This window comes from Conger conger, chromosome 1 (genome assembly GCF_963514075.1).
Source record: "Conger conger chromosome 1, fConCon1.1, whole genome shotgun sequence".
Lineage (NCBI taxonomy): Eukaryota > Metazoa > Chordata > Actinopteri > Anguilliformes > Congridae > Conger > Conger conger.
This window is the reverse complement of record NC_083760.1, coordinates 46263488-46281061: the sequence shown is the minus strand read 5'-3', so window position 1 is coordinate 46281061 and position 17574 is coordinate 46263488. Positions and strand designations below refer to the sequence as shown.

The window sequence follows — 17574 nt, the reverse complement described above, 5'->3', positions numbered from 1 at the left end:
CTGATTATTCAAGTTAAATATTTACTTCAAAAGGGAATTTTTTATTTCATTTTACTTTTTTTATACATGACAGAAACTGAGAAAAACAGCTTTCACATTCAGTTGCCTTGAGTCTATTGGAACAATTTATTTTGACCTGTGCTCTTCATCAAAAAGGAAAGCCATACATGTTTCCACATTTCTTTTCCTGGCTTCAGCAAAGAAGTCTTAAAAGTGTTTTATTGATCTATGTTATGTTTGACTCTCTGTAAGGACAGAAAACATAATGTTATACCACATTATTATAGGTAGACTACTGTACGGTGCCGATCAATTGTGAAAAACAGATTTTTGTTCAAGATCAACAACTATTTTTTTAAAGATTCTCAAATAGCTAAGTCAAATAGCACAAATATAATTAAAATAAATTATATTATTAAGAGTCATTACATAAAACTCATCTTGAGATAGTGGTTTAAGAGATTTTCAAGGTCTGTGACTTTATGTTGTGAGGGAAAGTGTTAAATGTTTCAAGGTTCCGAGTGGGCAGGTGCTTCTTCCTTAACTCTTCACTCTTGATTTCTCACAGAGTACACAGACGTGCCTATTTAGCTCTGGGAGGGGTGAAGAATATATCTGTCAACCTGTCCATCTTCAATGCTGGCGATGATGCATACGACACCAACATTTTCTTTAACTTCTCACGAGAGCTTTACTTCATCAAGATGTGGCAAAAGGTAGGAGACCAGAATCTGTGGCTTTCGAGTGTAATTCACACCTTTTACCATGATTCATCTGAAACATTCAGGGTGTAATGTGTTTTTCAGAGCATGTACACCTAAAATGGGAAATATACATTGTAATGAAATTCCTAAATGGATTATTTCATACAGCATACTTAGTTTATGACAATGCAACATACCGTGACCGTGGGTGAAGTAAGTTTGGCTCTGCATACAAGATAGTGTCAGAGCCCCACCCGACAGGTTTACAATGCTATAGTGTATATAAAATGCAGAGCAATTTTTCAAAAACTGGTTCAGGTCAATGATCACTTCGAAGCATTATGCCTCCCCTGTCTCTTCACAGACCACTCCTGGTGACCTTACCTATAATCTATAGTACTTTAAGAATGCATGTCCCACGACCACAAATGGTTTTCCCAGATGGCAAAAGACTTAGCTACTCTCCCGTTTGTTACTGTGCCAGCTTGGCAGTCATTGATGAAGCAATGACAAAACTGTGTGTGAAAAAAAACTCACTGAATCCTGGAGCTTGAGAGAAAACATTCGCATTCACATTCATGACTAAATGGTGTGATCTCTTTCAGTGGCAGTTTTATCCAGGCTTCCCTATCCCTGACCCCACTCTGGGGACCTTTAATGTTTGCACAGCAGTGCCACTGAGTAGAGGAGGAAATTCCTTTATGCAGGCTCTTATACTGCGTCTCATATTGTTCCTTGTTAATCAGATTCACATTCACATCCTTATGCAGCAATCAGTGTTTGTTTGATTGGGCTTGTCCAGAAATTATCATATATTACAGGAATTACATTATGTCCACATTCTTGTTTTGTGCTGTTTGTGATAGGAAAGGAAAAGCAGAATAACAGCATCAAATGCCAACAATATCAAGACATATGCAACTAACTTACTTCAAACGTAAAATACATTGTCCTTTGCATTGAGAGATGTATGGAGTAATATATGGAAATGTATTGGAAAATACTAATTATTGTGACTTACAACCAACAAAGTTTTCCACATGCAAAACAAATTAAGTAAACAATAATTGGTGTAAAAGAAATACCATGATAGCTCATGCTACTAGTTTTGCTTGTGCTAAAAGGTTTTGCACATGCTAATGCCTTGCTAGGCCAAAATGTTATTAAGATTAATTGAAAATTATAATATATTAGAAAGCACATTTGCTGTTTCTGTATATGTTCAGTTATATTATTCAGTGCATTACAGTGTATTGTCAATGTACAGCATTATATTTTCTGTGAAATTACTGTAAATTTAAATATTTTGAATAATATTTCAAATGGCAAACTGATGATAAAAAGGGTCATTCAGACCTTTCACTGATTTGATCTGTTTCTGCTTACTTGGTGATTCTGTCTGATATCTAACTGAAACTCTGCTCACTCACTCAGGGCTCGATCCTGACTTGAAATATGTACCCTTCGCTCAACTCTCTCTCAGTTCACGAAAATAATTGTTTCTCCTGAATATTTTTTCCATTGAGTTCAACAGGAATATTTGTCAGGAGAAACTCTTATTTTCATATCTACTGCAAATCTGGGAGTAGAACGGTGGTTTGAGGCTAACTAATACCTTGGACCCTTCCTGTATTAAAGCCATCTAGCCAACAAATGTGTTCCATACTGTTGCAGTGTAGTTTACAGCTGAATCTAGGCCCACTCCCCAAATCTGAAATTGTGGAGTACAGAGGCAAATAAAGAAATGATGGGTCTTTGTCTCCGCTCATAACTGGATCACTCTCTCTCTGCGCACGTACTGCAATAAATCTCAACACACTCCCTGCTTACTTTTGGAATCTGTTTCAGACAATTTTAAGTAATAGAAGCAGGTCAAGGCCCAGGTGGTGAAGAACAGTGTTTGGACAAGCTTCCAAATACTGTCTGCTAGTGTCAGCTTCCTGACTGCTGACCCTAAACTGTATGCATGTGAGTGCTTGTGAACGTGTGTGTGTGTCTATGTGTGTGTGTGAGTGTGCGTGGGACTGTGAGTGCATGTGCATGGTAAATCTGAGGCCCCATTATCATTCATTATCATTCTTTTTGTCCCTGGGTCTCTTCAGGAGGAAAAAGGTATTGTCTGTGAACTGTTAGAGCTGGACTTCCTGAGGTGCAGTGTGGGATTTCCTTTCATGAGGGCTCAGACTAAGGTAATGAAGTCCTATCTGAATATGCACATCTACACAAACACCACTGATTCCACCATCGCTGTAACCAGCCTCAACTGGCATGGTACAATTCTCACTGTGATACTGATGGACTTTGACGACTTCTGATTTCATAACTGCAGGGTTAAAAAGACTCAGATAAATTATAATATAAAATATAAAAAAGGATAGGGTGATTTTTTTATCCAGAGGACAATGGTAGGGTTAACACGCTAGGTTGTGACATTTTTAAAACCTAATATTAGATAAATATGGTACATATTTATCTGTAGAACATTCTTTCTTTTTACATTATATTCTTATTTCACCCAGACGATGTTTGTGTAATGGCTGAGTGCCTGGCTGGCTTTAATATCGTTTGAACTCTATTGCACTTCAGCTTTTTATTTGCATTAATAAAGACCTGTGGTGCTTTACCCCATAATAAAAAGAACACATACAGTAGGGCTCCAGAACATAGCCATATGAAAGTGGGAAATTTCTCTCATAGTTACAACTATCAGCAAATTTGTATTCAAAATAGGAAGCAAAGTTGTTTTTGCGAAGGAAAGTGGTGAATTGTTTGTAGTTTGGTTTGAAAATATGAAGGCTTGTTGGATGAGCCAGTTAAGGAAAATGCACTCTGGATAGCAGCCAAGTGCCTGGGCAGTTTTGACTTTTCCACTTTCTTTCTGCAGAGCACGGTTTGGCCCTATTTGCACGTTGAGTTTCAGACAGCTACGGACTGGAAGAAGATGATATTGGGCAAAGCGAGTTCATTCTTACAGAAATGGAATATATGTGGAAATATTTTAAAATGTATTATCAATATATTGTAATACTTTATAATATATTACCAAATATACAAAGTATTGGCATTTAGAGATGCCAAACATAAGATTGCAATATACACTTTAAGCACTTTATAAGTTATTAATTCGACTTAAGTCTTCTGCTGCTGTAGCCTATCTTGTTGAGGTTTGACAAGTTGTGTGTTCAGAGATACTCTTTAGCATACCAGTGTGGTAATTGGTTATTTGCGTTACTGTCATATTCCTGTCAACTTCGATCAGTCTGGCCCTTCTCCTCCGACCTCTCTCATTAACAACATATTTTTGCCAGCAGAACTGCTGGACGTTTTTTGTTTTTCACACCATTCTCTACAAACTCTAGAGACTGTTGTGTGTGAAAATCCCAGGAGATCGCCCATTTCTGAGATACACAAACCACCCTGTCTGGCACCAACAATCATTCCATGGTCAAAGTCAAAGTCACATTTCTTCCCCATTCTGACATTTGGTCTGAACAACAGCTGATCATCTTGACCATGTCTGCATGCTTTTATGCATTTAGTTGCTGCCACATAATTGGCTGATTAAATACTTGCATTAACAAGCTGGTGTACAGGTCTACCTAATAAATTGCTGACTGAGTGTACAGTATTACACTTTTACGATAATACATTATAGTCTACATATTCACAGTATATTGCAGCAATCATCAAATCATGACCTCAAATCCAAATCTGGCCCTGGTTTTATTTTCTCCCAGGTAATTAGCTGAACAATTAGTGTTACTGATTGGACAAACTATCTTCACACTAGGTACAGGGAGGGTGGCAAGTTCCTGGACCTTGAGGACTGTGATTTGATGATTCCTGGCATATTGTGTATTCCATTTCAGTAAGAGAAGGCTGCTAGAAATGGATAGCAAAGAGGATGTAGCAGCATTCACAAGTAGTTGTGAGAAGGCCTCTGTGGGTTCAGAGGATAATACCTTGTGATATAAGGTGGACGGCAAAAGGTTGTACAAGTTGCAGCAATTACCAAGTTAACAGGGCTTTGCATACCATTTTGCTCAGTGGTGAATTGGGTCACAACCTGTACCAGAGTTCATGTTGATTCCCAGTCTTGTACTTTGGGGAAGATAGGACCAGAGTAAGTCGGCCAATGATCAGGTAATTTGGGATGTACATCTATGTTTTTAGACCCTATATACATAGATGACATCAAATTATGTTTCTATTTTTGGTTTCATTGTTATGTGGCAGCCTTTAAACTGTATCAGCAGTCTCAAGATTATAGTAGGTTTCTGTGGTGGCTATATCGCAAGCTCTTTACAAATATCATTACAGGGTAGGGTGTACCATACTCTCCTGAATCAAACATTTGTTTTCATGCTTCCAATTGCACCCACACCAAAATACTTTGAAGAAATACATTTAATGATCTCAAAATGTCTTTGGAGTGGATACGTCTTTCCATTTTACAACGCTCAAAACTACTGGGTGGTCTGGCTATACCAAGCTTTCAACTATACAATTGGTCATATCAGATACGGGCACTCCAGACCTGCATAAACCCAAACTCTTGACGTCCAATAGAACAGGCATTAGTAAAACTTTATAGACAAGGATTTCCTGTTTTCTGGGCTCGGAAGCAGAAACCTTCATCTTAAATTAGGCCCAACTGTATCTCATTCTCTCAACATCTTTATGCAAGTTTAAATGATTATGGGTGGTCCATTTAAATTTAGTCAGTCATCACCACACAATTTTAATCTAGTAACTGGAGGTGAACAATTTAGTAATTCATCTTGGGCATCCCAAGGCATACATACCTTTGAAGACATCTTTAATGAATATGGTTTACAGTCTTTTCAAGATATCAAGATATCTCTCTTCCTGGATCATCATGTTGTTTTATATTTGCAACTAAGATCATCTATGAAAGCATATTGCGTACCATGGAACATTCCTTTACTAACATGCCCTTTGCTTAAATGGATAGAATCAAAGAACAATTTAGCTGAAAAAATAGCTAGATCAGTAGCTATCACATCCTTATGAGATAGAGAACAAAAAAAGGCAGCAGTTTCCTTTGTGCTGGTAAGCACAAGTTCTCCTTAAGTTGAAGCACTCCACCAGACCTCAAGTCAATTTTTTTTTCAACCTTATTGCCCACAAAATAAATATTTTGTTGGTGTATTTTTATTTCCATAAAATAAACCCTGATTCTTCCATTTCTTAAACCTACACTGACATACTGTTGATACTTTCCAGTTGGAATGTACATTTTGCAAATTAATTTGAATATACATTTAATAAATATCTATTCATTTTCCGGCATGAGAGAGAAAATAACCGTTTTTCTCCACCTGTGATGTTTCTTCCAATCAATGTAATTCTTTAGTTTCATTATTCATCGATTTTTTTCAAAACTACAGTCTTCATCAATGCATTTTGCTAATATTATTCTGTCAATCTCTGTGTTCTGTTTCTCTAGTATGACTTCGCTGTGATTTTAGACACCAGCCATGTTTCTGGGGAACATGAGACCTTACAATTTCTAGTGACTGCAAAGAGGTGAGTTTTGATTCATATTTATATAGAATTGAAATTAGATAATCTATGAAGAATGGTGGGACCAGTTCATACCGTATTTTCATCAAATGTGCAATTCCATCTTATTTTTAGAAAACAAAATTAAGGAATTAATCACGGGGAAGTTCAGTTCAGTTCAATGGGGTGCAGAGTGCCTGTCCTGGTCATCGATCTCTCTTCTTTCCCACAGTGCAAACCCGGAGTCTGAAAGCAAACTGTTTGACAACACTCTGGAACTTTCCATCCCTCTTGTCCATGAGGTGGACACAGCGATGACTGGGTAGGTCAACATGGCAGCAGCATGTATGAACCTTAATTGAAGGTTTTAATGGGGGTTAGAGCAATGATGTTTTCAGTGTAAGTGCCACTGAGCAGTCTGATGTGGCAAATAAAATGTGGAATGGATATTCTCAAAAATAATAATGACAGCATTGTTGTAATTCACTTTCAGTAATTCTTTTCAGTTTCAGTTCATTTGTGGAACAGCTTGCTCATCATTAACCCATGTTGTTATGTTCCATAGGGTGATTGCACCCACTTCCTTTGTGTATGGGAACTCGATTGATTCAACTCGCTTTGTTCAACTGGAGAACATGGAGTGTGATTTCCAGCCCCTCAACTTTACCTTCCAGGTAAAGACTTTTTAATGGATTCTACAATGGATTCTAGGAAGTTCGTAATCTGATTAATTCATAGTACCGTAATGCTAATTTGTAAGGTAGCTACTTAAATTAAAGGTACAATATGTAATATTTTTGTGTTAAAACATTGTTACAAGACCATTGTAAATCCCTTGCTATCATTGAAATGTTGACTCACCCTCTGCCTGTGTTTATAGTCCTTAAATTTGGATTTGAAAATATGACAGCGTTGACAGAGAAGGAGGAGGGATAAACAGTGTTGTATGAGGGTGTTTGTTTCTGCAATTCCTCTCTTGACTGTTAGAAGTCCAAAATGACCTATTGTACCTTTAAGTTATGATGTCAAGACTAGATACCAGCAGCTGAGAAGCAAACTTTCCAATTACTGTCCAAATACATACTATGTATAAAAAGGGATGCAATTCCTACACGGATCAAGTGATATGTATGTAAATACCATCAAATTATAGCTGTCAGTCTGTCAGCAATTTAATTATATATTTATTGCTTCAATTCAAAACCAATGTACAGGAGTACAGAGCCAAACAAATTGTATCACTCTTCAAATACTTACTCTTACCTATATGAGATAAGCATTCAATTTCAAGAAACTGTGCAAAAAATAGATTTTTTGCTGTGTTAAAGCAATATTTTGCCCACGTAAACTTTCCATTTTGTATCAAACAACCAAGGTTATCCATGGAACCGTGCAAACAGAATAAGGATTCAAAAAGTACAGAGTAACAGCTCATTGTAAGAAACGTTCCCATAGGGACCCATTGTAAAAACATTGCTGAGGTCTGCATAAGCAGATTTACGCATGGAACAATTTAGCCTCTAGGTTGGCCCTCTCTCTATTGTTCCTCTCTCATGAGGGTCTCCAAGGCTGTGTGCCAAGTTTAAGTGCGAAAGGACTCATTCCTGCTCCTGTCCACCGAGCTGGACTGTGGTGTGGTGGTGTGAGGAGGAGATGCGGGGTAACTACACCATATGCATAAAGGAAGATGTACCTGGACTTGGTGCAACAGTAGATACTTTAATGGGAACTTGATGGCTAAGAGCTACACCACACAAGTTCTCCACCATTATTCTCTACCCCTCACACACAACCTACACAACTCATGCTTCTTATATACACAGGTTGCATAAAAATACATGTCATCATGCTTGTTACAGTGTGTGTGTGCGTGTGTGTGTGTGCGTGCGTGTGTGTGTGTGTGTGTGTGTGTGTGTGTGTGATGTATGAATCCCACTTATCACATAAGGGGTTCCATTGATGAGTCTCTTCTTGCCTCCAGGGAGACTCACGGTGACCTTAACCATGTTAATTGTTTCATTGTTTTTCACCAAGTGAAAATAGTTCTCAGCTAACATACCACTGAAATAACAATTTGTACAACAAATGAGTCCTGTGGTCTGATGCAGTGAGGTCTGTTCAAAATGATAAAGTTCTACTGGAGTGAAAAAATGTAGCACTTCACATATGCAGGTGCAGATTGTGAGGGAGGGGCTGGGTGGAGAGCCAGAAGCGACCGAGGGTGAAACCCTCCTAAACGAAGACGCGGGCGTGCTCGTCACTAAATACCCGGGGTAACAGGAAATGAGGAATACGCAGACACTAGAAGGATTTTTTAAGGAAACAGAAAAGAAGCCAAAAACGGCTAAGCGAAAATAAAACTACCCTTTAAAAAACAGGGCGAATGACCCAACCAAAAGCAGTGCCAAACAATTATGCACCGGCGGTCACAGACCAAGGAGAGAAAATAAAAATACAACCTAGCGATAAACTAGGCAAGAAAATAAAACCTCAAGTCGCAGCTCGGGACCAAAACACAAACCAAAATACATACCGGAGGACAACGTCCTCCAACCACCGGCTCACACGAGCCCAAAAAAAACAAAACCCTTGAGGAAGATGTCAGCGAAAGAACACCAGCTGAACACCTTCCTTACCTTCTCTAAATTACTCTCTAGTTATAGACACTAGAGACCACACACTAACACGATACCTGACTCTCAGTGGCAGAGTCTACCTGTGCGTTACTGGCTTAGCGCAATCGCGAACGGTTGAGCACCAAAGCACTGAAGAATAGTCAGTGCCGGTCTTAAATACCCTTAAGGGAGATAATTCCCCTGGCGCTAACGAGGAACAGGTGGAGCCAATGATCTCAGGCCCTCTGGTGGTCACAGTGGGAATAACCTCCCACCATGACACAGATGAGTGATAACTTCATTACTGCCATTCACATTTTCTTATTAAAAAATGTCCAAGCTAAAAATAATCAAAAGCAGACTTAGCCGTAGATGACTAGCTTCTCTATTTTGAGCTGAAGTGAAAACGTGTTTTTTGCTAATTTATTAAAAAACTCTCATTTATATAGGTATTCAGACCCTTAATTCAGTACTTTGTAGAAACCCCTTCCTGGGTAAGTTTTGCACGCCTGGATTTGAGCAGTTTATCCTATTCTTCCTGGCAGATCTCCATCAGATTAGATGTGTCTGTGAACCGGCATCTTCAGGTCTCTCCACAGATGTTCTATGGAGTTTAAGTCTGGGCCTCGGCTGGGCCACTCAAGGGCAGTCAGAGACTTGTCCCGAAGCCACTCCAGTGTTGTCTTGGCTGTATGCTTTGGGTCATTGTCTAGCTGAAAGGAGAACCATTGCCGCAGTCTGACGCCATGTGCACTCTGGAGGAGCTTTTCTTTAAGGACCTCTCTGTATTTGGCTACCTTCATCCTTCCCTCAATTCTGAGCAGTCTTCCTGTCCCTCCCGCTGAAAAGCACACCATAGCATGATGCTGCCACCACCATGCTTCACCTTAGGGATGATATTAGCCAGGTGATGAGCAGTGCCTGGTGTTCTGCCCAGAGTCTTAAGCGGACTCTTATATGCCTTTTGCTCAAGAGTGGTTTCCGTCTAGCCACTCCAGCCACAATTGGATTCTTGGTCACCTCCCTGACCAAGGGCCTTCTTGCCCGGTTACTCAGTTTAGCTGGGCGGCCAACTCTAAGAAGAGTCCTGGTGGTTCCACACCTGGCCGCAATTAGGAGTGCCACAACAAAGGGTCTGAATACTAATTTCCATGAGAGATTTCAATTTCTGATTTTTAATAAATTAATTCTACAAACATGTTTTCACTTTGTCATTATGAGTTATTGAGTGAAGATTGATGGGCAAATTTGACTATTTCATCCATTTAAAATTATATCAACAACACAATAAAGTGTGCAAAAAGTGAAGGGGCCTGAATACTTTCTGAAGCCACTGTATGTAACCTTACCAAAATCCTGAAACAGTAGCCACCTTAATGGCTTGAAGTTGTTAGTGCCAGCAAAAAAAGTCTAATTTTTATGGCAAATTGCCAAACAATACTAATGACCCCTGCTCATATTTTAATATTTGGAAAAAATATTTAAATCTGGAAAACAAATCAGATGCTCTACCTATAGTATGTAGTTATAAACAAAGACAGTAAACAGGTTTGACTGCTCTTCCCACAGGTGATAAATAACGGACCCAGCAGACTACCTGGCTCTACTGTGGACATCAGGATTCCAAATCGGCTGTCTGGTAGTGGAGCAGACATGTTCCATGTTATAGACATTCAGGTACGCAGCATGTGTACTTTATCCTGACCAATACTAAGATACTGTAGTCACCTTGTCAATTTTATTTTGGTTATATGTACCTAGAATGCTGCCTGATTGTGGATTTTAGACTTACACCATATGTATTCTTTAACACATTCTGCCCATAGCACTCACTGAGCTAAGTGCTTCTAACAGCTGACTATACCATATGACTATGACTATACAGCCAGTCACTATAGTCACTAAAGTTGCAGTAGTTAGCCAGCTAGTTACCCTTAACACAATTAACCTTATAATTATGTTATACCCTTATTAGTTAACGTTAAGTTATTCTTAATACAATTAACCTTATAATTATTTTATACCCTTTACCCATTAAGTCTGGACCATGGCAGTGCTCTCTGTGGTCACTCTCCCCACAGTCTGGTATTGAGTCTGGACCATGGCAATACTCTCTGTGGTCACTCTCCCCACAGTCTGGTATTGAGTCTGGACCATGGCAATACTCTCTGTGGTCACTCTCCCCACAGTCTGGTATTGAGTCTGGACCATGGCAATACTCTCTGTGGTCACTCTCCCCACAGTCTGGTATTGAGTCTGGACCATGGCAATACTCTCTGTGGTCACTCTCCCCACAGTCTGGTATTGAGTCTGGACCATGGCAATACTCTCTGTGGTCACTCTCCCCACAGTCTGGTATTGAGTCTGGACCATGGCAATACTCTCTGTGGTCACTCTCCCCACAGTCTGGTATTGAGTCTGGACCATGGCAATACTCTCTGTGGTCACTCTCCCCACAGTCTGGTATTGAGTCTGGACCATGGCAATACTCTCTGTGGTCACTCTCCCCACAGTCTGGTATTGAGTCTGGACCATGGCAATACTCTCTGTGGTCACTCTCCCCACAGTCTGGTATTGAGTCTGGACCATGGCAATACTCTCTGTGGTCACTCTCCCCACAGTCTGGTATTGAGTCTGGACCATGGCAATACTCTCTGTGGTCACTCTCCCCACAGTCTGGTATTGAGTCTGGACCATGGCAATACTCTCTGTGGTCACTCTCCCCACAGTCTGGTATTGAGTCTGGACCATGGCAATACTCTCTGTGGTCACTCTCCCCACAGGGCCTGGCATAGTTATCTAGGGACGGAGTCTACACCTATAGAGGGAGGGCTTCAGTCGGCTGGATCTCCACAAAATTTGTTGTTGACTTACAATTGATTAGACTAAGTAAGAGACAATCCCACTGGAGTAATGTGGTGTTAAGGGCCTTGCTCAGGTGCCCAACAGCTGTGCAGATCTTGTCATGGCTACAACAGTGTTTGAACCACCGACCTTCCGGGACCTAGTCATATAAATTATTCACATGGCTACAGGCTGCCCAACTGATCCTTATGGTTGTTTGATCTGCCTGCACAAGCTGCGTATGAAAAGCTGTCTTTCAATGCAATGTGTGTGCTTAACTGGCCGACTGCAAAGTGAGAAGGAGCAGCTGCTGGTATCACATCTTTCAGAGGACAGCGCATGCTTGTCTGCACTCACCCTAATCAACAGAGTGTGTTACTTACTGCCATGAGCACAAATGCAGAACTGAGCATTCCAAACTGTGTAAAAATATGCACGCACACACACACAAAAGTAAAGGCCTGCGTGCATCAGCCTTCTCTTCCTGGTTTTAGTATCTGAAACATCCACAAACCATTCACAAACCGTGACGTAAGTTATTTGAAAAGTCCCTAATCCTGCTGCTGGTGCCCAATTCTCCCATCCCGCTTTACCTCCTGTGGTCAGCTCTCTGCGTTGACATGTAGCAAGTCATCTGAGAATGATGCAAAAACATACACCATGCCATGTGGGATATCATTTTATGAACAGCTAAAGAAAAAATTGCAGTTAGACCAGCGGTGTCCAATCTTATCCAGAAAGGACCGGTATATTATTAGTATATCATTAGTATAATCAGGTGTGTTACTGCTGGGTTAAAACAAAAACCTGCACCCACGCTGGCCCTTTTAGGATAAGATTGGACACCTCTGGTTTAGACTAATATATGCATATTTCTACCAACATTCCAATTTTCTTTTATTTGAATCAGTATGGAACATAACTGGAAAGCTCCTGGATCATATGAAAAGCTGAACAACTTATATCATATCAAAATATGCATGTGGGCCTTTAAAGGCCCGGACACACCAAACCGACGGTCGGCCTTCGGACGTCGGTGGCGCCCTGTCGGCCGAGTCTTTCCGGTGTGTCCTAGCCCTCGGAGCCGTCGATGAGAGAGAGCTCTCTGATTGGCTGTCCAGCTAGCGAATCAGTGCACGAGAAGAGAAACGGAAGCGACGAAAGCAAGACATTCCAAAGTTACTATCACTACCAGACATAATTTTCGATTAGTATTACTAAATAGCGAGAGAACAAGGAAATTGCTGCAAACTTTTTTTGTGAGCGAGACAATGGCTGCTTCTAGGTCCAACTCAATGCAAACGCATTCCCCGGTCTTCCGGTTTCCATTTTTTGAAAGACAAATACAGACTACCGCCACCTGCTGGTGTGGAGAGTTATTACCTCTCACGCAGGCGCAGAACGTACGTGCAACTCGGCCGTCGGCGGACCATTGTTGCGGTGTGTTCGGCACAGCCAACATTAACGACGCGTATCGACGCGAGGCGATCTTTGTCGGCGCTCCGCGGCCGACCGTCGGTTTGGTGTGTCCGGGCCTTAAAAGATTCACTTCCTTGCAATAGTTTTTGAATCAATGCCACATTTAGTGAGTAATAGAATACCAGCTTTTGTCCTGTCTCTGCCCACTTCACAATTTTAAAAGATGAAAATTGAAGTGTTGCAGGTATATTGAATAGGCTATCAGTTAACAAGAGGGGCGTTCACTTGTTTAGAGTACAGTATGTAGATGTACTATAGGTTTTTTTTCACATCACGAATAGATGCATGGATCCAAGAAAACCAAACTTTCCTCCTTTGGGTGGCAGTACAAAACTCTTTTTTTGCACAAAATGTGGTGGCACAGGTTAATTTGATTTGTGTTTTTTTAACAATAGAACTAATGTGATCTATAACAGTGTTTCTGTACTCCAGTCATCAGGACCCAGTTACCAGTAGGCTTTTGTTGTAACCAGGAACTCACACGCCTGATTTAATTAGTCAAGGGCATTTTTGATGCTTTGATTGGTTCATTAAATTAGACAAAAACCTTCTGGCAAGTGGGTCCCGAGGACTGGAGTTGAGAAACAGTGATCTTGAAAACGATCTATAAAATGGAGGCACGACACTAGTGCTTATTACCACTTTAATTATTAACAAGAAAACCACTGAAATCATAATAATTATTTGTATTCTTGTGATTTTATGTAACAGTCAGAAAAGCTTTTGGTCAAACATAGTGTAGTGTTAAAACTTTGCCTCGAATGATGTTGAAATTTCTGAAAATGAAGTTTGAGACTGAAGCCTGCTTTCAGATGGCCTCCTTTAATGTGCATTGCCTTTAATGTGCATTGCCCCATAACAACACCCCTTCCTCATAGTTCATTAACTGTAGGCCTTGTTCTGCCATTATTATCCAATAGCACAGAGAAAGCGAATACTCCCACTGTAAAGTGCTTTCTTAACCCGTGCATGGCACTTTCAAAAAGGTGGATCATAGGGGTCCCCTCATGTGTTTATTATGTTTACTATGAATGGGTGACTGTTTTGGCTGGATCCCTCCTTCGCCACTCCATATGGAGCTACTTAAATGGGATCAGACAACTGGTCTTAGCCAGGGAGGCAGGAGATTCGCAGTGTTTCTCCTGAATGCCTGGAGCTGAACCCTGGAGCTGACAGGTGTTAAGCACACTTTCGCAAACAAGAGTTACATTGCTGAACTCATGTAGAGGTGTTAAGTGCCCCCTCCCAAACATACAAGTTTACATTGTTGAACCCAGGTAACGGTGTTAAGCGCCCCATCTAAAACACACAGGTATACAGACTGATGCTTCATGTTTTGATTGGCTTTTAAATTACTGGGGAATAATTTTCCAGCTTTGACCAAATTGAGTTATTTGACTAGCAATCCTTTTATTCCTTTAATAAAAACTATATTTTTTTATTATTGTTCATTATGAGTGTAGCAATGTACTTATTTGAGTATTGTGTTGTGAAAACTTAAAAGTTAGAACAAACTAGATTGAGTAGACTACAGTAAAGACTATACAGTATAGACTACAGTACTCTACAGTATTCTATAGTACCACCAGGTGTCCGTCAATGACTTGACCAACACTTGGCCAAGGAGAATTCCAGAGGTCCCACACAACAGCAAACAGCAGCACAGTTCAGCACATGGACACTCAGAGGACATACTGATAAAGGCCTACAGAGAAACCTGACCTTCAGGAGAGAGCTATAGGAACTGGGTGGTACCAAAACAAACAATGGCAAGGTCAGGGGGGAAATTGACCTGACATTCCTGCCTCCCTGCATGCTGGAGCCCAGGAGCTGGCTGGGTAGGGAGAGATGGAGGCAGGGAAAAGGAAAAAGGTCCCCTAGGGCCTATGTTCGGTGCATCTGGGCTCATGGATAAACCTGGTGGGGGAGGAGCAGAGCCTTTCGGCTGAGGCTGCACTTCCTGTAACCATTTCCCTCCCGCAGAGCAGCTAAATTTTCCACCCCACAGACTTGACTCACACTTTCCCAGAATTCACCTCTGTAGCCTGGTGATTCTGGGAATTATTATGTTCTGTGCTGCTTACAATGAGTTTTGCAATAATTCATATTCTTTGTTTTGTTCTGTGCATAATGCGTTTGGAAATTATTTTGTATTTTAGTGTATCTTTTGTGTACACTGTATGTACATGCTGTCAACATAAATTTGTTCTCAACAATGTCTGAATGGCACAAGCCTCTTTTTTAATTTAGGTCTTCAACAATGTGTGTGCAGTGAATCGTTTTTGAGATATATTTGAGCCTGCAGTTTTTTGTTGCTTTTTTGGGTTTCTTGCAAGAAACAGCATGTTTGAACTTTTAAACAATCAAACATTTAAATAAGCATTGCAGTGCTGAAACAAATTGAAAACCAACAGATACAACAGCGCTTGAGGATTTGAGTTTAGACCTCTATAAGTTTAAACACACCTGTCCTAAATGTATTGTAACTTTTGCCAGAACCATGTGCTGGCTACCATATCAAAATAGAGAAATATGACTTAAATATAAAATATTCTATAAAACTGTCATACATGAGTACATTCAGCAGATGCATGGTAAAAGCAGAATGAATATAGGTAACCTCCCCATCACACAAACTTAACCTATTACATTTGTGTTTGTATGTAAAGGCAGAAAAAGCGGTAGTAAAAGCATATTATTGAAATCAGTCAGTTGTATATTTGTTTGCTTTTGATGAGCACAGAATGGTTGCCTGCCTCTGCTACACTGTGATATGATTATATTGAGCTGGAAAGCAGTGGATCTCTGAAAGAAGAGCTCTGCTGACTAGGAAAGACGTTTTAATAACATGGAGATATTAGTCCTTCCTTATGAGCATGTGTGTTGTATCTTCTAAAGGTGGCTGGGGATGGAGGGAACTGCACCCCACACTGGAACCCCATGCCCTGCACTGTGCCCCAGGACAGAGAGAGCATCTTCCACACCATCTTTGCTTTCTTCACCAAGTCCGGCCGGAAGGTCCTGGTGCGTTATTTCAACCCTTTCTGTGTCCTATAAACATGCGAGAGTGTGTACGCTGCTGTTGTCATGGTTATGTAGTCTGTCTGTGTGTATGTCTGGGCTCATGGTATGTCTGTTCAATTGACACAATCTAAGATTCTATCAGGACTTCAAAAGATGCCTGCACTATATTGAGTCACAATAAGATTATATCCTACTTATTTAGTTGAAATTGTATGCTTAGCCTCACAACACCAGGCAACTTAGGAATGCTAACAGAGCATGGCTTCCGTCTCAGCTTATCATAATGATTACATTACCAGAATACTTGGTTTAATTCATTTAGTTTCTTTATACAATGAGTAATTGTTAAACATCAATTCCACAAGGCTGTTCTTGCACCAGACAGGCAATGAGTTCAAGCTACATCATTCTTTGCAGTTGAATATTGATTAATAACATAAATAGCATTCTTATTTCACTTAATAATGACACCAAATACACTAAAGCTGTCAGGTTGGGAACCCATAGGTTTATGCATTATTTCCTTAGTTCTGCTTATTGAAATATGAGCAATGTGTTTTTACTGGTCGCTTATGCCTTCAGAACAAGCCCAGTTTTATGGGATTCCTGGGAGATAATTCTGTTTCATTTTCCCAGAAGAGAAAATGTTTTCTTTTCAGGAAAATAGGCTATTAATCCCTCACCATTACAGTAGAATGTATGGCCAAGTTTAACTGGCAATAAGCCTGTTAACAAGCTTTAGTCAAGCACAAGATGACCAGTGTCTAGTTAGAAATTAATTGTAGATATCTTCAGTTCATAAGTTATTGTTAAAAGTATCTTTGTTATGATTAGGCCTAATCATAATTGAATTAAAGAGGGTTTAAATTGAATTAAACCCAGTTCCCTAACCCAGCCACCTTATTTATATTAGCACAGGCTTTTAGACTAGGGGTTCTCAGCCCCGATCCTGAATTGCCACAGAGTCTTCTCGGTTTTGTTTTCACCTTCTGAAACTAATTCAGTACCAGATGAATTGAGATGAATGGGCAATATGATGATGTGTAACTAACTACTTTAAATGATAGTGCTGACACATTGCTTAACATTTACAACCAGCAGATCTTGTAGCCCTTCAGGATCAGGGTTGACAATCCTTGCGTTTAATACTATAACATTCAGTCACTGAGCACCTTATAAAGAACACTATGCAAATACTGGGTAGGGCCTCCCTTTGCTCTCAAAACAGGCTCAACTCTTTGTGGCATGGATTCCACAAGATGTTGAAAACATTCCTTTGAGATTCTGTTCCATGTTGACATGATTGCATCACACAATTTTTGCAGATCTGTCAGCTGCACATTCATGCTGCGAATCTCCCGTTTTACCACATCCCAAAGGTG

The 17574-nt window shown here is 40.2% G+C and overlaps 1 protein-coding gene across 1 annotated transcript in view; it reads left to right on the top strand.

Moving 5' to 3' along the window:
• itga9 (integrin, alpha 9) overlaps positions 1–17574 on the top strand; it is a 111328-nt gene that overhangs the window by 77689 nt on the left and 16065 nt on the right. Inside the window, exons 18-24 of the mRNA XM_061245650.1 lie at positions 569–716; positions 2807–2893; positions 6175–6254; positions 6463–6552; positions 6796–6904; positions 10415–10522; positions 16067–16192. Coding sequence (XP_061101634.1) covers positions 569–716; positions 2807–2893; positions 6175–6254; positions 6463–6552; positions 6796–6904; positions 10415–10522; positions 16067–16192 — 748 coding nt within the window. The remainder of the gene's footprint in view (positions 1–568; positions 717–2806; positions 2894–6174; positions 6255–6462; positions 6553–6795; positions 6905–10414; positions 10523–16066; positions 16193–17574) is intronic.